Source organism: Echiichthys vipera (assembly GCF_963691815.1).
Source record: "Echiichthys vipera genome assembly, chromosome: 23".
Classification (NCBI taxonomy): domain Eukaryota; kingdom Metazoa; phylum Chordata; class Actinopteri; order Perciformes; family Trachinidae; genus Echiichthys; species Echiichthys vipera.
The window spans coordinates 7,067,427-7,089,315 of record NC_139848.1 but is presented as its reverse complement, the minus strand read 5'-3'; the positions used below and the strand labels follow the sequence as shown (position 1 = coordinate 7,089,315).

Genomic DNA, 21,889 nt, shown 5'->3' with positions numbered 1-21,889 from the left:
ACTTTAGTATCTGACAAAAAAACAGATAAAAGTTACTTATTTATAATATAATATTATAAAAGAAAAACCTACAGGACCTTAGAGCTGCTCTATTGAAGGTCGCTTGACGAACATCCGGGTTACTTCCGCAATAACCTCTGACGTAGCGAGGAGGGCGGGGCCACGTGTAGTATTTGTTATTGGAAATTGAACTTATGTGAACTCTCTTCACTGATAGAAACTGGAGCAGAGCTCTGTTTGTCCCATTTACATTATGTAATAATAATTATCTATCTTACTAATGCTCACATATGCAAATGTTCTGACAGATGACAGCTGTTCCTCCTGTAAAAGTTTTTTTTTACATTACATTAAGGGTCCATTTTCTTTCACCTTTTGGAAAGATTTGTAAATGTTTCTTTTTTCTAAAACTACAGTTAGCAGATATTCTTTTTTTTTTGTATTTTCTATTTATTTTTAAGGGAATTATTATAGTTATTATATATATACCATACTATATTTTTCTATATTATACTACAATTATTATAGTAAATATATTTTATATTAACACAAGTTATACATTTTATTTATAGAAAATTATATTTTAGGATATGTTAAAAATATATACAGTATATAATAAGTCAATGAAAATAATCATTATAAATAAGGAAGCTTAATTTAAATAAAAGTGATGGAGAAGGGGGATGAGATAAGTGCAAACTTCTTCCCACTCATTTTCAAACGTGCTTTTCTTTTTAGCAAATGTTTGTCATTCATGTTTCTAATTAGATTTCCTGTTTTGTGAAGCATCGTTATTTCCTGTGACAATTTGTTTTATTTTATCTTTAAATGTTGGAAATTAAAATTCCAATCAATCAATCAAAAATTAATATATTTAACACAATATTTCTTCATGTTACTCTGTAAATTCCATATATATATAAACTCAAAATGTCAAAGGCAAAACCTTCATTCACATTATTTTTAATTGAATTAAATATATATATAAGTCTCTGTCATATGTTGAATCCAACAAAACTGTTTATCAGCTGCTGAACTTTATTCAAATGACATTCAGTGAACTTGTTCCTTTTTCAGTTGTTCATACTATTTAATGATAAAGTAAAAAAAACTAAAATAAAGTATGTATTTATTCCAGTAGGTGGCAGCACACTACTATGTTATCATATATCCTCACACTCAACATACTGGTTCCTTAAATACCATAAAAACTAAAATTGAAATGCAGAATTTAGAATAATTCAAATGATAATAAAACAAAGTCTGAAGTCTAATCTCAGGTACACAAACACAGAGTGACTAAATCAGTGCAAAATATGCATTTTAATGAAACAAAGCAGAGTTTTGAGTTATTTATTTATTCACATATATATATATATATATATATATATATATATACACACATATATAACTCCAGGACTAATATAAAAAAGTCAGTTATGTAACAGCAAAAAAAAGGTTGAACCAAATTCCCAGCAGTTGTATAAACATGTCCTACAGAGCACAATAAAAATATACTTTAATTCTAAAACAATAAGTGATTTGAACTTTTCAGACTGTAAACCTCATTTCACTAAAGCGTTAACTGCCACAGAAAGCTTCAATGAATCGATCAGTAATCCTTTTCTAACCTGAACGACACTGTTTGATATCAAACAGATCAAACTAAACGGAAATGGCTCTTTGAAGCATCGGAGTTAGTCAAGAGAAACAGAAACCCAAGAGGAAATAGAAACTGATCTCAACCGTGTGGCCGGTAACAACCCCTCTTCTATTTTCCTAGAACAGAAAGTTAAGGAGGCAGTTTTTGGTCATCACACTAAAAGCAGAACATAAACAACACGTCTCCTTTAATTCTACAGACCATTTCAAAGTGTTCTTACTGCTTTAGCCTGCAGCATCTAGTGCATTTTCACATACAGAAAACACGCGGAAAGTGCCATAAATTTCCATTATCAAGGAATCATTACTGAGTCTGCAGTCTGGCCCCAATAACATTAGCAAACACAGACAAATCACATTGTTTTAGACCCCTGTGTTGTACAGAATATAAAGTTATTGTTGGAATATAAAGCGTCTGCACCAAACCATCTGTCTAAGATACATTTTAAGACTTTTACACTTGGAACAAAGGAAAACGGCTGATTGTAATAATGGAAAAGTGCCTCTAAAGTTTCTAGTGCTACATTCTTTAACTCTGTTTTAAACCATTTGAACTGATTCTGTTTTGATCCAAACAAAGAACTTTAGTTTCCTACAAAGTGCCACAGAGCAAAAACTTTATAAACTCAATTACTTTCCAGAGTTGCATTGAATTTAAAGGTTCAATGCATCCAAGATGTTTTGTTGTTGTTGACAAAGACTAATGCACTAATGCCCTGTCGAGTGTCTGTCAGTCATCGAAGCTCTTTTAATTAAACATCTCTTTAAAAAAAGGTCCCTAAAACACAGTGTGTGTGTTCTCTGACCTAGTTTCTTTATCCTTTTTCAGGTTTTTGGTCTCAGGAATTAACGGGAAGACATGAAAGCACTGGCCGATAAAACAGACAAAAGTTCAAGTATATGTTCAGCCTGTAAAGAAGACAACGCAGTGTGACAGGAAACGGCGCCAGGACTTTGTCTAGAGACTCCACAGGAATTAGCCAAAGCGCCATCTTCAGATTTGTCGATAATGCAGCATAAACTCCAGTCCGTCCTGTGAATGATGCCGCTTATGTGCCAACAAGTGCCTCACAGAATATAGAAATCAGCGTTTCTTCTTAAGAATGTGATCAGACCTGAGCAGTGAAGCGCCTCGCTGCTACGCCCGGAGCACATCCACTTGGTCCGAATATAGTTTATAAACCGTGAGAGTCAGTTCTTGAAGGCTCCGCAGCGGCTCGCTCTGCTGATGAACTCCTTGAGCATCGCTCCGTCCACCTGCCAGAAGGCTCCGGTCTGAGTCACCCGAGTCAGGTGGTTTACACAAAACCGGAAACAAAACACTTCCAGGTCCTAGAAAAAGACAAGAAATATGAGATAGGGTTAAAATTGACAAAATGTAACGTAGTAGACCAGAACAGGAAAGACATAATTAACACAAGCACTCTCTCTCAGTACAGACATCTCCAGAATAAATCTGCATGTTATATTGTGGGTGTAGTTCACTAAGTGTACACTGGGTGTCACTTTAGTCTGAGAGAAACTTTAAGTCAGGTGTTACAAGACGGACAATGTCTGCAGCCCCTCTGTTGATTTGAGGGTCCAATATTGTGCTTCTTTAAAAAAGTTCATATTTGTTTTTGGGGTTTTTACTAGAACATGTTTACATGCTTTAATGTTCAAAGATTAATAGGGGTTGTGTGCATTTATCAGTGGATTGAGGGATTTGATATTTTAATATTTGTAAAAGCACCTCAACCTCATCTTCAGCCTCTTATCCGGGGTCGGGTCGCTGGGGCAGCAGCTCCAGCAGGGGACCCCAAACTTCCCTTTCCATATTAACCAGCTCTAACTGGGGGATCCTGAGGCGTTCCCATGCCAGTGTGGAGATATAATCTCTCCACCTGGTCCTGGGTCTTCCCCGAGGCCTCCTCCTCCCAGCTGGACGTGCCTGGAACACCTCCCTAGGGAGGCGCCCAGGGTTCATCCTTACCAGATGATCCTGAACCACCTCAACTGGCTCCTTTCAACGCAAAGGAGCAGCAGCTCTACTCCGAGTTCCTCACGGATGCTGAACTTCTCCCCTTCTCTCTAAGGGAGACTCCAGCCACCCTCCTGAGAAAACCCATTTCAGCCGCTTGTACCCGCGACCTCGTTCTTTCGGTCTTGACCCAGCTTTCATGACCACAGGTGAGGGTAGGAATGAAGATTGACCGGTAGATCCAGAGCTTTGCCTTCCTCAGCTCTCTTTTCGTCACAACGGTGCGGTAGAGCGACAGCAGCAACGCCCCCGCTGCTCAGATTCTCTGGCCAAACTCACGCTCCATCGTTCCCTCACTCGTGAACATGATCCCGAGGTACTTGAACTCCTTCACTTGGGGTACGGACTCATTCCCTACCTGGAGTAAGCAATCCATCGGTTCCCTGCTGAGAGCCATGGCCTCAGATTTAGAGGTACTGCTTTATCATAATAATAAAAAGACATGAAATATCTCTTTTTACACAATGGGGCCTTTAAATTCAGACGTCAACAATGAATCTGTCAAAGCAGGCTGAACCATTAGTCCTTAACCCTGGCGTTACAGCACTGTGGTCAACATTATGTCTGTGCACGTTGTACCTCTGCGTCGTATCGTATGGCGGCAGACAGAAGCGTGAAGGCGTTTTCCACAGTAATCCCCGTCTTGATGATCTGCTGACACAGACGTTTCAGGCGGTTTTCACAGTAAGAGGTGGCCAGGTCCAGCAGGCCTGCGGTCGACACAAACACACACACACACAGTTGAAGGTAGAAAGAGGATTAGAAACCGTATAAATGAGAAAATATCTGAGAGCTGTGCGTGCTAACCGATGGCGTCCTCGGGTGGAAGGTCCACGGTGTCTGTGTAGAGAAACTGCAGGAAGGATCTGTAGACGGGGTAGGAGAACTGACTGATCTCGATCACATCCTGCAGGTCCTCCGTCCACTGGGAGCGAAACATGGACCGGAAATACTCACACCTACTCCAAATAAAAGACCATTATATACTGTACATGTGTACTCTATACATAGATGTATCTATGTTCTATGTGGACGCACCTGATCTTCAGCACAGCTTTGTGAACGTAAATGCACTTGCCGTCGACGCTGAATTTAAGGTCAGACGTTTCTGGACTGTCAAACTCTTTCCTCAGAGCCGCCGCGACAGACAGGAAGTCATCATGCTCTGGAATAAAGCAGGATACAGTCATCGATGTGATGTTTTTAAAGAAGAGGTTAGCAAAAGAACAAAAAAAAAGTAGAACTAACACCGTCCCTCTCCCTCTCTCTCTCTCACCCAGAGACATGAGCCTCCACATGACGGAGGGTGTGGCGAAGCAGGCGAAGACGTCGTCAGTGTTGTTGAAGTTTGTGAGGTGCGGCATGATGACGGACTGACTCCGACACTGACCCCACATATACACCTGGAGGTTACACTTTGTTACTGGCAGCCAATTCACTCACATCTTGGTCATATCACGTAATTCACAGGCAACTCTGTCACACAATAGAGCAGAGTCATTACCCATTTATTAATTAAACCCTTCAAAATATACAAATCCACGCCCGTAAGAACAAAAACACACATGGAGCCACAATAGTAGAATAGATGAATTCCATATATACCTGCCCGCTTTGGGTCTTGGCTGCTGAAGTATGTGTTGAATGGCATGCTGCGACCTCTACGACCCTGTTAAATGAGAGGCGTTTTCATTTTCAAGTGTTTATGGAATCACATGGAAAGTAACAACTGCGTTAGGGAAGGGCAGGACTGGGTTTATAGTAATTGTTTATGAAAGGAACAACTCCATGACGAGTTCCCTTTGCCCCTGACAACTGCTTAAGAGCAGGAGCTGAGGTTAAGACACAGAGGGAGGAAATGGGGACAGGAAACAGGAAGTTACAGTCATACCGGCCCTTCCTTCTTCCCCTACAGTACCTGTCTTTGTCAGCCATGATTTGTACGGGGCTGAGGTGGTTGCTCTTGTTGCCAGTTCCCAGTTGACCGTAGGTGTTTGCTCCCCAGGTATACAGCAGCCCTTCATCTGTTAGTGCCAGGCAGTGGCTGTAGCCTGATACTATCTGGAAAACAGGGCAACACTTGAGTCGTGATTAGAGACACGTATGCGATGACCAACCTTGGCAAACACAACGTCACCAGTCAGCGTTACATAAGGTTTTTTTTTTTTTATCTCACCTGTTGCATGCACAGCCCTTGGAGTGCAGCGAGGCGGAAAGGTGTCAGCTGGTTTCCATTGTTTCCAATTCCCAGCTGTCCATTGCCATTATAGCCCCAGCTATAAACCTAGATACACATCACCAACTTTACTAGAGGTTCAGATTTCGCAATGGGATCATTAAAAGCCCCGTATTATGCTCATTTTCAGGTTCATACTTGTATTTTGCGACATGTTTACATGCTTCAATGTTCAAAAACCCTAATTTTCTCAAACTGTTTGTCTGAATATCTGTATAAAATAGAACTACCTCTCCATTGTCGACGAGAGCCATGGAGGAGCTTTGGCCGCATGTGATGCCAGCCACAGTCTTGCCCTGCAGACAGCCGGTGACCTTCCTGGGGTAAGGCTGGTTAGCTGTGGAGCCTGAGCCAATCTGGCCACAGTTGTTATAACCCCATGAGAAGACCTGGAAGGACAGGGAGGCAGGGCGGTCACATTTTAAAAGGTAAACGTAATGCAAGGAAAGGCACATTTCTCTGTTGTAAAATGATTATTAGGTCACGTTTTTACATTGCTTTTCAGATTTAGGTCTGTTGTAATTATTGTAACTTCCTAGGTGGTAATAAGTAGCTCCACATGAGTCCTCCTGAGACAATTTCACACTTATTTACACATAACACTTATATACATATAATACTACTCATTGGTATAAATTTGAAATGGTAGCAGTCTCAGTCTGCACGTCACACACATACACACAGCCTAATTGGGTTAAACACGTTGGGGTTAAAAATAAGCTGCTTAGTCTGACACTAGCAAAGCACGAGGTGACTACGTCAAGGTTTGCAAGTGACTCATCTAAATTAAACATTAAAAAAAACAGAACAGTATATGCAAATATGCTCTTCCTTGTAATTAAATGATATGGCCAACTGTACTATACCTGATTCATATTGAATTAACTTCAACAAGTCACTAAAGCGATTTCATTAAACACACATTTTGATTCAATGTATTCTACCAGTTATCACTGCCACATGAAGCTAGAAAATAAGCATTCAAATAAAAAAAAAACAATATCAGGTTGGACTTCTACCTCGCCATCGTGAGTGAGGGCCATGGAGTGATGCGAGCCGCACGCAACTTCTTTTACTTTCTTGTTTTGTGGGTTGGGGGTGATCAGCAGTGGGGACATTCCCTGGTTGGTGGTCCCGTTCCCCAGCTGACTGTAGCCATTGTGCCCCCAAGCAAACAGCTGTCCATCTGTAATAAATAATAAAACGGGTCGAGATCAGGAGGACGTGAATACAGATGTTAAGCTCAGAGGCGTCATATTGGTTGGTTGAAATGTGACTCCAGACAAGATTATGGAGCGGTAGCAAACACAGGTAATTCATATTCATTTACTCATCTTAAAAAAAATGGAAATGTACCAACCGTCTGTAGCCAATAGGACATGAGGCCCACTTCCATAGCTCAAGCTGACGACCTTCTTCCCCTGCAGGAAGTCCAGTTTCTTTGGCACGATGATGCTTAGACTGTCTCCTGTACCAAGGCAGCTACTGCTGTTCAACCCAAACACAAATACCTGGGGAATAAAAACACACACGACTGCTAAACATAAAAAGACTTTTGCTACCAGCACTGTAACTGTACCACAGTTAAAAGTGCAGAGAACACAGGCACAGAGAAAGTTCAGAGAAATCCAATAATGAAATACACTGACATTCCAGTCTTAAGAAGAATGAGGACGATGTTTCCCACAGTGTTTGGGAATGTTCACACACTCCTCACCTCATTGGCGTGTGTGATGTAGATAGCTTCATTAGCACTGGTCCCAAAGACACAGGCCTGTCGAACTGTGGCTAGTTCCTCAGGGCTCAGCAGAGAGAACAGGGGCCACTTACTGACGTCCACCATGGCTCCCGCAAAACTCAGCCTTCCTTGACGGGAAGGAGCGATCCGCGCCGACGGGGGAGAGGAGGGAGAAATGGGAGGGGGGTGACGAGGAGACGAAGGCAGGATGTGAGGAGGATGAGGAGGAGGTGGGGAGCAAGGAGAAGCACCGTCTCTGTCGACACTTTAGGAAGGACAAGATGAGATGAATACTACATTAAAAACAGTGGGACAGAATGGGCGTCATAGAGCAGTAAAACACTGACTGGACAGATATAAACATACACAGACAAATGCACTCAAAATGACATGCAAAAATAACATTGTGTGAGAACCAGAAGCTGGAGAAGCTAACTGGAGAATCCCTAGTGTAAGTCATGGGTATGAGGCATCATGCAGAAAAAAACAACAGCACAAGTGTACCTTGAAAAAAAGCAAAATACAACACAAAATCTGTCAATTCAATGCTTTCTTGTTTACAGGCTAATGTTTAGCATCTTGTTCAGCAATTATGACTTATAATATAGCATAATTAGAGCAAATTAATGGCAGAGTAAAACACATTCAGAAAGGTTTTTGTTTGCAGTTGTGTTTAAATGATAACCAAACACTGGACGGATAAAAGGAGGGGGTTGAATCACACATATTAAAAGCTATTTAGTAAAACACCACAGCAAGCTAACTGGCACTGAAGCATGAGGGTAAACAAAGGCTAGCAGCCTAGTTACGCGCCGCCTGTGCTCGTCCTACCTAAAGCACCGCTCCATGACAACGAGTCAACTGAGAAAAGACAGACACACACACATTTAATACTGTTTCACTGTCGGTAAAAGCTCAAACGTGTGTTAAGTAATGCTATTAACCTACCTGACAACAACCGTCTCCTCGGTGTCGTTGACAACCATAGACATAAAGAGTAGACGCCTCATCGAACGTTGGGCCTATTGGCGCTGACGAGCGGTGGAGCCGCCATCTTGGCCCGGTCGCCCGCTCCACTCAGTGTAAGGACAGGACACGGTTCGGCGTATTTTAATATTCATAGTGGGATTAACAGTAATAGAATAATCTGATATATGATATATGTGATGTATGATAGGTGTTTTACAAACACTATAAATATAAACACAACAAGATAAATCATTTATAGAGTATTAATAGGCTATATTTCATACATGAATACATAAATCTCTCTCTCACTCACTCTCTCTCTTTCTCTCTCTCTCTCTCACACACACACACACACACACACACACACACTCCGAGAAAATTAAAACACATATAAATCAAGAGTATCAATACAATTAGGTCAGAGAGAGAGATGACATTTTGGACACATCTAAATACAAGTCAAACAGACACACTTCCATTTAAAGCACTAAAAAACAAAAACAAGAGCCGAACCCTATATGTTTATAAATATTCAGAAATGATCCATGCTCTGCCAGTCGCATAGTCGTGGTAGTGGAGAGGAGAGGGAGGGTCCACATTTGAGCGAGTGTGTGTGGTATAAAAATATATATAACATTTTGTTAAATCGATCATTTTCACACTGTTTTGTTCTTGCACAATTACCAAGTGTAGAGTGTAGCTCTCATTCTAAAAGACAGTGATGTTGGAGGAGTACTTTGTATAGTATCTAAAATGACTGTGTCCTTTGTTTTTAGGCAAGGTCTAATTATGTGAATGTCTTCTTTATTACATATTTTAATGATGTAGTAATTGTATTTAATGTGCAAACAAAAACACGGGGCATAGTTCAGTAATATCCATTTTAAATTATACAAACCATTTAAGATTTTTCCTTAGTTAAATAAATGTATGATTTTTTCTTTTCAGACTGTTTCAACTTCTGTGGTACAACTGAACTAAAACAGCCTGGACTCATCAGCTCTGGTTTACACACATGTGACGTTTGTCCTGCTTTAAGTGGAGATGTGGAGAACCAAGTAAAAATGTGTGGAACATTTAGTTCAGCTGTGAGAATATCGGGCACAGAGTGGAAATACATGTTCACGCTTGCCTCGTAAATCTCTAATTCATTCTTTATAATAAAGCCCACATCATGTTGCTCCTGTTTGATGAAACAGTTTAACAGCAAAGGATATTGGTCAGATTCTGCCACTTCTCCTTTGATAGTCTAAACTTTAAAAAAAAAGTGACATGACGTGAAAAATTATCTCATAATTCATCTCAATGTCATGTTCAATATTTAAAAAAACAAAACTGAGAATATCTGAGGTGACCTGAGATGAACTGTCTCTGAAGTGTCTTCCTCTCATGAAACCCCAGCACATCCTCCGCTGACCTACTGCTGGAAATGTGCAATCCATTTACACTAGACCACATGTACGACAACCCCTCTCCTCCCTGCTTCTCCTTTCATATCTACACAGGCATGCGCACACACGCACACACGCGCGCGCGAACACACACACACACACACACACACACACACATCTGGCCGGGGGTAAATTAACTAAGATTCCCACAGAGGCTAATCTCCATGCCTCTACTGTGACAAGATAATAATAATAAAATAAGGGACAGCAGCTCCTCTGGCAGCTAAATATTTATCTACCAGCCACAGCCTGAGGGACTCACTATAACATTAAAAAATGCATGGATTTATGTCTAATTGTTTAAAATTGTACTGTACCGTACTGATTATGAATTGTAATATTGTAATATTAGATTAGAGCAGGAATACGCTGCACAGGGCTCTGGCATCTTGTTCCTTCTGCTGCTCAACTCATAGGCTCAACGAGTCACTCATAGAACTGATCTGGGAGAATGACCGATCCAAGATGGCGGCCGCATTTCTCGCGGCCCAACGTTCGATGCGGCATCTACTCTTTATATGTCTATGTTGACAACAGCTGATTGTGAGTGTGGACACTTCTTCTTCGTGTCCTTTAATTCCGGCAGAGTTGACTCCGCACTGGTGACACGCTGCCCCCTTCCGGTCATTGCACTTTGCTAAGAAATAAAAGTTTAATATATAAGGCAGTCATTTCTCCTTTACATCCTTACATTATTTCATTACATTACATTATCTTTATATTATAATGACATAACATAAGTAAACGTAGGAAGAGGGACTTAATAACACAATAGAGTAAAAGGGCAGACAATGAATAAATCATAAATTCATACATACACAGAAATTAAATTAAGAAGTGGGCTATATTATTAAGATTCCTGAAAAACAATTTGTAAAATATCAGCGGTATAAGCACATTTTTTATATTATTAATAATTTGGATATACTCAAAATAATTTTGAAGGGATTAAAGTTTGTCCGAGATTTGGAGAATTTAGTTTTATGGCTATGAAATTTTCCCTGTAGAATTAGTAAGTTGACAATCCATTGTGTTGTTTTGTCTTTGTTTTCTTAACAGGTAATGACGTATTTTGCTTCCAATTTAATGAAACGATTTTCATTTATTTGTTTGTTTATTAATTTTGTTCCAGAACTCCAAACTTACACTGAAACTCCCAGAATAAATGCATAATTCGTCTTCAATCTTACAAAATTCACATTTGTTGTCCACGTCTGCAAAACCTCAAAACAAATTTATTAGTGGAATAAATTTTGTGCAAGATTTTGCAATCTATTTATTTCAATTCATTAGGATAACAAGTGTATAAAGTAGAAGAGCAGCCACGTTTTTCCCCAATGAATATTAGAAAAATAAGAATTCAAAACCTTTTATTTCCTTATTTGTTTATTGATACATTTATCTCATCTCATCTTCATCCGCTTATCCGGGTTCGGGTCGCGGGGCAGCAGCTTTAGCAGGGGACCCCAATCTTCCCTTTCCCGGGCCACATTAACCAGCTCTAACTGGGGGATCCTGAGGCGTTCCCAGGCCAGTGTGGAGATATAATCTCTCCACCTAGTCCTGGGTCTTCCCCGAGGCCTCCTCCCAGCTGGACGTGCCTGGAACACCTCCCTAGGGAGGCGCCCAGGGGGCATCCTCACTAGATGATCCTGAACCACCTCAACTAGCTCCTTTCAACGCTAAGGAGCAGCGGCTCTACTCCGAGTTCCTCACGGATGCTGAACTTCTCCCCCTCTCTCTAAGGGAGACTCCAGCCCCCCTCCTGAGAAAACACATTTCGGCCGCTTGTACTCGCGACCTCGTTCTTTCGGTCCTGACCCAGCTTTCATGACCACAGGTGAGAGTAGGAACGAAGATTGACCGGTAGATCGAGAGCTTTGCCTTCCTCAGCTCTCTTTTCGTCACAACGGTGCGGTAGAGCGACTGCAGCTCCGCCCCCGCTGCTCCGATTCTCCGGCCAAACTCACGCTCCATCGTCCCCTCACTCATGAAGATGATCCCGAGGTACTTGAACTCCTTCACTTGGGGTAAGGACTCATTTATAACTTTAAATATTTATTCCATTGATAAAAAGTGACAGTTTCAAATCCTGCAATTCATCAGTTGAAAAAAAGTGGTTTAACGCTCCACCTGTGCGCGCGCTCTGACGCAAATCATACACGCCCACGTTTTTGCGTCAAAGCACACAGGTGCATGCCGGTCCTAGCTAAAACACAAACCGCTAATTTACCATGTACTGTACGCCCTCCAGCGGTGGCTTTTACGTTATTGTTATTATTATTTTAAATCTACATTCAGTGAGGTGAGTGAGTCTTTTTATATTTTTGGGACAATATTAGTAACTTACCTGAACCTGAACCTCATTCAGCTCAATACGTTTTGAATTGAAGGCGCAGATACGTTGAACCTGGAGCCTACACGCCGTGTGGAGAGGACACCTGCTGCATTTAGAAGGACTGTCTGGTGTTTAAGACCCGAATAACGACGTTCAGACGCGTGAGTACAACAAAAAGCGTATTCGTGGGCGTATGCTAACAGTAGCAATAGTTGCTAACTCTGTAGAGCGGAGAACGCGTTGCCTAGAAACGACGCAAAAAACTGCAGCGCTGTTTTTGCTTTTGTGTGTGTGTGTGTGTGTGTGTGTGTGTGTGTGTGTGTGTGTGTGTGTGTGTGTGTGTGTGTGTGTGTGTGTGTGTGTGTGTGTGTGTGTGTGTGTGTGTGTGTGTGTGTGTGCGCGCGCGTGTGCATGCTGTAACTGCTGTACAGAGTGACAGGTTATTTAATTCATATTTAGTTAAAGGTTGAATTTGTAGAATCTTCATTTAAAGCTATATATTAAAAAAAGGAATACACCCACAGGGCGTTTTGAGGGGTATTGCTTTACCATAAAAAATATATTTACTTCTGAATTAATATTTTCCAAACATTTTTGACGGGTTTGACAATGACTTTCTGTCACGTTCTGTTTCCATGGTAGCAGCCAATAGCATTGGGCGTTGCTGGTTGCCAGGGTTGTCTGTTGTTGGGTGCAGCTACTGTAGGCTGGCACTGGGTGAAATGGAGTTTGCCGATCCTGCAGCTGCTTATTTGTCCCAGCAGCTGAGTGACCGGAGACGGGCAAAAACCAGAGTCAATATAGGCCGAGCATTCACTCCATGGACTGAGAGAAAGGAGAGAAACGACATTAAAACACACACACAAATGGCTACGTTTGGCTAACTTTCATCTTTACTTAGTTGTAACGGCTAACACTAACTGTCAGTCAAACTTCTCTAATAGTAGTTTTGATGGTGCGATTTGCCGAGGGGATGGGTTCAAACAGGCTCCGGTCTCCTATAGGCTACTGGGCAACAAACATAGCAACCTGAGTGCTTTTAATTATTTTTTGTTGTTGCGACTGCGATCTTGAGACATTAGATGGCGATATTTTTTTTAAGATTATTTTTTGGCAGTTTTCTAAGCCCTTTATTATTTAGGACAGACAGGAAATGGGGTGAGAGAAAGAGGGCAAGTCATACAGCAAAGGGCCGCAGGTCGGAGTTGAACTTGCCTTGAGGACCTTCAGCCTCTTTACACTGGGCGACTGCTCTAACCACTGTTCCACAAGCCCATAGCTCTTCTTGATTGATAAATAGGAGACATTCCAGGAGGAAAGAAATACTTATTAAGCCTTTATAATATTGGCTAAATCCTTAAAACAGCCAACATGTTTAAACCTGATTAATATCATGACAGGTGAGGTATGTAGGCACATAGTGGCAATAGTGACATCCAGTAGGGTACAACATAACCATATTAACACGTCATTGTATAGGATGAAGGGGCATCATTAATGGACAAAGGAAATTATTATTGGCTTAAGGTGCTTGCAAAGACAGATTCTAAGATAAGAAGACAATAAAAAGACGGCATCACAAGAAGGCAAGTCTATAAAACTGAGTTTTGAGAAGTGGTTTAAAAGGGATACTGACTCAGCGAGCCTTATCTCCGCGGGCAGGTCGTTCCAAAGCCCATGTCCTCATATAAATACATCTGACTTCTAATACAACTCAAATCTACAAATTATTAAAGTGTTTCTCCTGTGTGATTGAAGAGAAGCAACAGGTTTGCACTTATGTGAAAAAAATTAGTGAAAGTTTTATTAAAGACAGAAATGCTCTCAGGAGGCCATGAGCTTTCTAGCTGTACCCCTGCAATCAGATGTATAGCGCGTTGAGAAGCTTTGGAGACATTCTGGAGTAAATTACCTCTCTGAGTGTGTAATTAAAAGTCACCTCTTTTCTGGTTCATTTGCGTTTTATGAATTCTCACTGGCTGCAGATTTCACTCTTTTGCTTCCTGCTTTTCCCCCACTCCCCCTGTTTTTCTCTTGCACCCTTCTTCCTCCCACACGTTCTTTCTCTGTGTTCCTGCACCCTGACCCTCCTGTGTATTTCAGTCTCCTTCCTTTTGCAGCTTCATCATGACACACACACACATACTGTACACACATATGCAGCTGTGGCTGTTTGCTGTCTGGAGCTGAAGCCTCTCTCTGTGTGCACACGGATGATATTTGCCCCCTGATGACAGCAATCCCATGCTGCAGCCTTGAGCTCCTCAGAACAATACAAGTGGTGAACAGAGTGAAAAAAAAATCTGCCAGGCGTCAGGCATCCTGCAGTAATGACCGTGTGTGTGTGTGTGTGTGTGTGTTGTATGTATGTCTGAAGACTAAATGAGCAGGAGATGTGGCTGTTTGTGAGGACCATTATCCTGCACTCATTTGCCGATATATCTGCAATGCAGCTGAGAGTGATGTCTGCTCCAGGAAGTTCAGTGTTTGGCTGTAATTGGTCATTTGTGCCATTGCAGAAATTCACTCATTTGAGTCCAATGTTTTGGACAAAAATTCAAACAGCTGAATTTGGCTCATTAGTGCAGGGTGAAAGATTGTCAGATTAACTGTGATATAATCATTATATAGAGCCCTTGGTGGTTACAGTTGTTGTTTCTTAAATTAAAGCCCCTATTCCCCATAAAATCCTCATTGATAGAGGCTTTAATGGCTGGAGTCACAACAAAACACCTACAGTACAGTCTGGTGTGTTCAAATGTCTCTTAAAAATATAAAGTCCTGTTCTTGTGGAGAGGAGTGCATGGCTTATTTTCCTTTTCCTAAATTTCCAGGTCCCCACCTTCAATTCCTTCAGCTCAGAGAGGGGATTTTATTTTACTGCAAACATCAAAGGCACTTTATATACATGAAAGTAGTTTCCCTTTTCTCGGTGAAAGTGCCGTTTTGGCGTTTAGGTTTTTGAAATGGACTGAATCTGAATCGCAGGCAAATGCGCAACAAACCTATCCAGAGAATGGATTGTGTTTTTAAAGCCTTTCAGGAAAACTCCAGATCCAGTTTGTGCTGCATGGATTTTGATTTTGTGTCCTTAAAAAAACATTTTCTATCATTCACTGACATTTCATTATTTTTCGGAGTAAAACGTAGACACACAAAGGGAATTATGTGACTTTGGTGATTTATATCTGCACAAAAACAAAGTCAGTTTACAGCTCTTTATTGTGGTTTTGTTTGTTTCATCTCTTTGAAACGGCATTAAGCTCCAGAGACATCACATGCATTCTCAACTGGATAATAAGCTGTCCACTGATAAGGTTTTTCCCGCATGTGGCCGTGTGTGTGTGTGTGTTTGTGCTGTGAGTTTGATCAGCTAATGTGGATTCAGCACCATGGACAGTGCGAGCTCCCGCCTCTAACCACTGCAGCATTTCCAGCTCCGTTTCAACCCGCCATGAGTGTTAGACAGTGTGTTACTGAGATAAGCTTTCATTCATTCCGCTGTGGTCCTTTCAATACAATAAACCAAGCACCTCAACGTCACAACTCTAGTAATTTCAATTAAAACAAGGAGGAAACAATGAATCCTAAAAGATAAGACTAAGTGCTGTTTCACAGACCATATTGTTACAAGAGTCATGCAACAGGTGTGTCCGTTCCCCGATAGAAAGGCGACATCACACAGCCAGGGTTAGGGACGGAGTTTGGATGAACGCTTAACGGATACAAAGCTCGCTCGCAGTAGAGAGAGACAGATGCATGTGGTGGTCTCCTACCCATATTATAGTGACGCCACGTCGGCGCCCCCCCTCCCCAAATCTCGCCGGTTACGGTTTACATCCAGTCAGTCCAGATACTGACGGTGTGGGAACCACGTGTCCACGTAACTGCAAGAGGCTCCTCTCTGTAAAGCTGCATCAAGCTGCACGGGCAAACCGGAGGGAACGCGTCCCTTCAGAATAAAAGTCGAGCAAACCAGGCTGCTCATTTTTTCAGAGAAAGGCAACAGGCACAGCTCTGGGCTGCAGGCACAGGCAACAAAGTCGTATGCATACTGCAGATATTTGTATTATTACCATGTCATTTAACACTTTAATGTATGCAGTATGCCCGCTTATATGTTAATACTGTAATCCTGAAAATTTTAGTTACATAATATAAAAACATACAAACAAAAGTGTCACAGTTGAACTGTTTCTCTCCAGTGGCGACACGGTGGTGTGGTGGTTAGCACTGTCGCCTCACAGCAAGAGGGTTGCTGGTTCGACTCTGGGCTGCGGCCTTTCTGTGTGGAGTTTGCATGATCTCCTTCTCCCGCTTCCGTCCACAGTCCAAACACATGCTCGTGTTAGGTTAATTGATGACTCTTAAATTGCCCGTAGGTGTGAATGGTTGTCTCTATGTGTCCTGTGATAAACTGGCGTCCTGTCCAGGGTGGACCCCGCCTCACGCCCAATGTCAGCTGGGAACGGCTCCAGCCCCCCGCAACCCTGATAGGGACAAGCAGTGATGGATGGGTGGATGGATGGATGGATAATATAACTTTTATCAGCCTATTGTATGTGCCTACTATGCTGGATATGATTCTATGATGAACAGTTTTATTTTCAAGTTAGATTTCTTCTTCTTCTTTGTACATTGATAAGAAAGCTCCTCTAAAAATGGTTAATGCTGTAAGAAAATCAAAAATGTGAAAAGAGAGAAGCCTACACTGAAAAACAGAACTTGTTTGAGTTACTTGATAAAAAAGTAAATTTTAAGGCTGAATATTAAGAACAAGTCTTTCAGTGATATCAAGTGTAATGTACTTGCCTTTAAGCGTAACATTTGTGAGGAAATTTGGTAAATGTTGCTTATCTCTGTTCAACTTATAAGTTATATATTTAACTAAATTGATTAAGTAAAGTCTATGACATTTTTTTTTCATAGAAAGGACATTGTTCTTAATAAGTAGATTTATCAGTCGTAGTGGGAAATGTTTTAATAATTATATAAATATGATTCTGATATCAAGACCAACAGTGATATGTCATACTTGGGGTTTATGATGCGTTATTGGTGAGAAAAATGCAACTTTAGTGATAAAATATATCCCGCAATGCATCATGGGAATCTCATCGTAGAGAGATGGAAGTTGATCCCTTGAATATGTTTCTATAAATCATTTATATTGTATTTGTAAATATATAGTAAATTGTACTTTTCCTATTCAGTGAATTGATTACATGAATAAAATGTGTAAATATTAAAATGTTTACTTAAAACATTCTAGTTCCCACTGAATTTTAATGTTACTATGTATAAGTCACTAATTTAACACATTTTACTCAAAAAGTCAGTTTTTCGGTGTAACTTTACACGTGTGCTCAATCAGAATTGTGATGATTGGGACTATTGTTTTGAAGGTGCCCACAGGAAACGGTGTTTTGTTCACTTGCTCCCACTTTGCCGCTGGTTGGGTATAGATAGTCAGTGCACCTCCTCGCGCCCCACCGGCCGTTGGTCGTCTCGAGAAGACGCTGAAGCACCAGAGGACCACGAGACGGATCCGGTCTCCTTCTTCTTCTACTTCTTCTCCACCTAGTTTTTGAAATAGAAGAGACAGCAAAGTCCGAGTCCAGCAGCTTCTTTTCATCAGCAAGGTGAGGAAGAGGAGGAGGAGGAGAGGAAGAGGAGACAGACAGACAGACACACAGACAGACAGACAGACAGCCAGCAGCAGTATCTTGGCGCATTGAAGCTTATGGATTATTGAGAAGTGGAGGCCGACACGCGGATGTAATATTCATAAGGACTTTTTCCAGAGGAACACGCAGAGTGGGGCAGTGCAGAGATTCCCTGCAGTGATTCACCTGCCCGCTCTACATGCGCTCACACTGACCAGAGACCAGACCAGAGAGCCAGCGCTGCTGCTGGGAAAGGACTCTGCATCTCCTGCGCGTGTGTGAGTGTGTGTGAGTGAGAGTGTGTGTGTTTGGAAAGGAGCCCCCCTGCTGCAGTACTTGTCTGCTGTAGCCTACCGGTACAGGGATGCCACCGACTTGCTGACGCCCGGTATCCGCACCCCTCCCCTCCTCCTCCTCCTCCCCCCCTGGACGGACGGACGCACCGACCCCTGCGATCCCCACTAATATGCAATGGTTTTTTGTGCAGAAGCCGACAGCTGCCGCGTACCGCCGACTTCACGCTAGCGCCGCCGCATGCCTGTCCGCCGCTGCCGCTCCTCTCCCCGCGCCGCGCGGCAGACGACGCAATTTGAAGAGGAGCGCTCGGGGGCTTTTCACGCCGCGGCGGCCGGGCGGCAGCAGCAGCGACCTAACCTCTGCCGCTGAGGACCACCGGCCGCTGGGGCAACCAGAGGCGGAGACCGAGGAGAAAAGCGCTGCAGCGGTTGCTCTTTTCCTGCCGCACGGGGACGACGTTGACGCGGAATACGTGCGGCTGCTGGTCTCTGGGCTTGTGGAGGAACCGGGCGAGAAACCGGGTGAGGAGCCGGGCTTCCTGCTCTTATTCTTGTCTATGGTGCAGATTGGGGGGCCGAAGCACCGCCGAACTGAGCCCAACAGCTGGCCGGCTCTGCTGGCATGCAAACAGGGGGGCGGATCAGCCCCCATGCGGTGGGTGAATTTTAGGCTGCCGCATCCGGAGCGCCTCTCGTCCCCCACCTCCTCTTCCTCCTCCTCCCCCGTCTCGGCCAAATCCATGCGGTTTATTTGGAACAACATTTTCAGCAAAGGATCGCATATGCTGCAGTGTCTTTGTGGCAGGAGCCTCAAGAAAAACAAGAACCCAACTGGTGAGTTTGTTGGGTGTGTGTGTGTGTGTGTGTGTGTGTGTGTGTGTGTGTCTCTCTCTCTCTCTCTCTCTCTCTCTCTCTTTCTGCTGCGTGTGTACGTGCGTGTGTTGGGCTGATGGAGAAAGACTTTATTGCGTTTCTGTGCACAAGCAGGAGTGTTTGTGTGTACTCCCTCCCGAGACTGCACTGTTCGACTGCTTGCTGGTGTTTCTCTGCAATCGCAGTTGTGCAGCAAGTGAGTGCACTACAGGGATGGGAGGGGTGTGTGATGGGGGGCAGAGGGAGAGGGGAGGAGGGGAGGGGGTGATAACTTATTAGCACAGAACTACAGTGGCAGTGCGTGCGAAAACGAGTGCGTGCTGGTGTGTGTGGCAGAGATGCTGCAGAAAATCAGGTCTAATGCAGCATGCAGACCTGTTCAGGCTCCAGTAAGCTGCATGATTAAACAGCACATGGCCTTATTTAGACTTCCACTGTGGATGTTCAACGCATACTGTGGAACAGGGAAGAGTGTGTTTTTCTCCTGTCTGCATACATTTCAGTCAGACTGTGTGGACACAGACATCTCTTCTCACGAGACAGAGGACTGAATGTGTTCAGCAGAGCTTCTTGGGGGACTGACTTTAAGGGGCCGTGCAATGTTTATTACAACTTTTTCATTCACCTGAGCTGTTAATTATGTACAACATCCGGCTTAGCTCAGTCACAGTTGGATTTGTGTGCATTGATAACCCCCGTCTGTCACAAGTCCCTGACACTGTTCATCAACAGGGTGCAGAGATGATTCCCCAGCAGGTCTTTTGATTTAGAGCGCACAGAACTCAAACCTTTGACCAAACCAAGTAGTTTGCTTTGGTATCCACCAGATTTTCCCTCAGCTCTGGGTGAGGGCAGGACAGAGATTGACATTGGCATCACAACAGGAAGTGGACATTGTTGACATTATTGGCATATTGACATTGCATCAAAAAGCTGGCCTCCGTATCCTCAACACTGTGTTTGGAGGGCATCAGCAGGCCTCATGAGGCCACTTTTGGAAGTCAGATATTATGTTGTATCTATAAATGTTAGAGTTATATAGGCCAAACTACCAACCGTTGCCTTTTGCTGTCTCCGTAATGGGTATTATTTATAAGACTAGTCCGATAATTAAATAATCAATCAACATAAAATTATTTGATGACAATTCTGACGATTTAATTATGAACATTTGCTCAGTCACAACATTATTTCATCCCAGTTAAATGTCAAAACTTGACAAACTGGGCCTTTGTCCTTATTGTTTATATTTCATAGACTTAATGATGAATCAGCCAATTGTAAAACTAATTGACAGACTGGTCAATAATCATATTAACTATAGTTCCAACCATAATATGAAGTTGTGCATTATTCACTGACCATTTCCTTACTGTAATAGCTGTACATTACCTTAAAACAGCTGATAAAATTTCTAGTTATGAAAAAGTTAATTTAGGTTTGTTGTTGTTTAGAGTGAAATTAGTTTGTAAAAAGTTTTTAAAAGAGTTTAATACCACGCACTCTACTGAGTAAAGCCCCTCAGAGCTTGCATAATGTAAAAGTTTCATTATGATTGCTTCCCTTTGTCCTTTGGTGCGTTTCCCTATACATTAACATCACTCTGTTAATGAAGAAAGAAAACCAGAATGTCAGCATTGAAAAGTGGCGAGATGAGGTCAGAGGCATTAACGCTGTGTCTCCTCTTTGTCTCTGAGTGCTTGACAGTCATTTTTTTTCCAGTTGTTTGAGTGATTACAAAGCACTGCCCCCCTGTCCTTTGTACGCATCAGCTCCAAACCAAACCCATAATGAATCAAATCTGTATAAACGCTGCAGCATGGTGTATGATAGCCTGGGTTACTGAGATGACTGTGGTTATAAAGGCATACAGAAGCTCCGCCACGTGTTTACAATCAAACATATCATGTCTGCCATGTGGGATTGACAAGTAATCTCTGGGAAAACATTGGAGCAGTACGACTTCAGCGATACACATGAACCCGTAATCTCGCAGATTAAAGAAAGCAAACCAAACCAATATTGGTGTGTTGGCACAGGTGAAAAGGATTAATTTGCTACAGGAAACTGAACAGTTGTACTAACCACAAAATGTTCACAGCATCTTTTCGCTGCCTGCCAACGGGCCACTGCCTTGTCGTGTTTTTTGTGTCCTCTGGGCTCTGTGTTTCTGCTCTCATTCCCTTTTATATTGTGCTCCTCTGCTTATGTGATGAATTGGCTTGAAGCTAGACTTGCAGGATTTATGAGAGAAGGCGTGCACTGCTGTGATATACAGCACGCAGGGATGTTTACCTTATTACTCATGGTTACCTTGCAGTTTCAAACTCCCTCTTTGGGTGTGCAGCGCCATTAAATGGACTCTAAGCTGCAGTTTTGTTTTCAGCAAACTGATGCTTCATGTTATTTTGAAGTAAACACAATAAGTTGACCGTAATGTTACTGCAAAATTTCATACTATATGTGGGTACAGTGGTGCAAGAAGTACTCAGATCGTCATCATCCCACAGTGTAGAAATACTTTGTTACAAGTAAAAGTGCTGCGTTCAAAATGTTACTTAAGTAAAAGTACAAAAGAGTACACAATAGCGTACGGTACAGTCGACCACTACTACCAGGAAGCTTGTGAATTCACTTAGG

The 21,889-nt window shown here is 42.3% G+C and overlaps 2 protein-coding genes across 3 annotated transcripts in view; one reads left to right on the top strand and one right to left on the bottom strand.

Annotated features, from left to right (window-relative positions):
- Nucleotides 1-1,463: 1,463 nt before the first annotated feature.
- Nucleotides 1,464-8,626, bottom strand: LOC310964623 (RCC1 and BTB domain-containing protein 1-like). Of its 2 annotated transcripts, XM_083937819.1 has the most exons (13): nucleotides 8,605-8,626; nucleotides 7,636-7,921; nucleotides 7,279-7,429; nucleotides 6,938-7,104; nucleotides 6,149-6,307; nucleotides 5,859-5,966; nucleotides 5,601-5,743; nucleotides 5,288-5,351; nucleotides 4,959-5,085; nucleotides 4,721-4,847; nucleotides 4,490-4,641; nucleotides 4,262-4,392; nucleotides 1,464-2,994 (listed from the first exon to the last, which is right to left on the bottom strand). In XM_083937819.1, the coding sequence occupies exons 2-13, from the start codon at nucleotides 7,759-7,761 to the stop codon at nucleotides 2,854-2,856; spliced, it is 1,596 nt and encodes a 531-aa protein (XP_083793945.1). In that variant the 5' UTR covers nucleotides 7,762-7,921; nucleotides 8,605-8,626; the 3' UTR covers nucleotides 1,464-2,853. The 2 variants fall into 2 exon arrangements, with proteins under 2 accessions (XP_083793945.1, XP_083793944.1); XM_083937818.1 differs by having other exon boundaries at nucleotides 4,721-5,085.
- Nucleotides 8,627-19,116: 10,490 nt separating this feature from the next.
- The window catches only part of LOC310964839 (fibroblast growth factor 14-like), a gene marked incomplete at both ends in the record, with an annotated part of 45,794 nt that continues 43,021 nt past the window's right edge, over nucleotides 19,117-21,889 (top strand). The window contains one exon of the mRNA XM_083938129.1: nucleotides 19,117-19,210. Within this exon, the coding sequence (XP_083794255.1) occupies nucleotides 19,117-19,210 (94 nt within the window). The remainder of the gene's footprint in view (nucleotides 19,211-21,889) is intronic.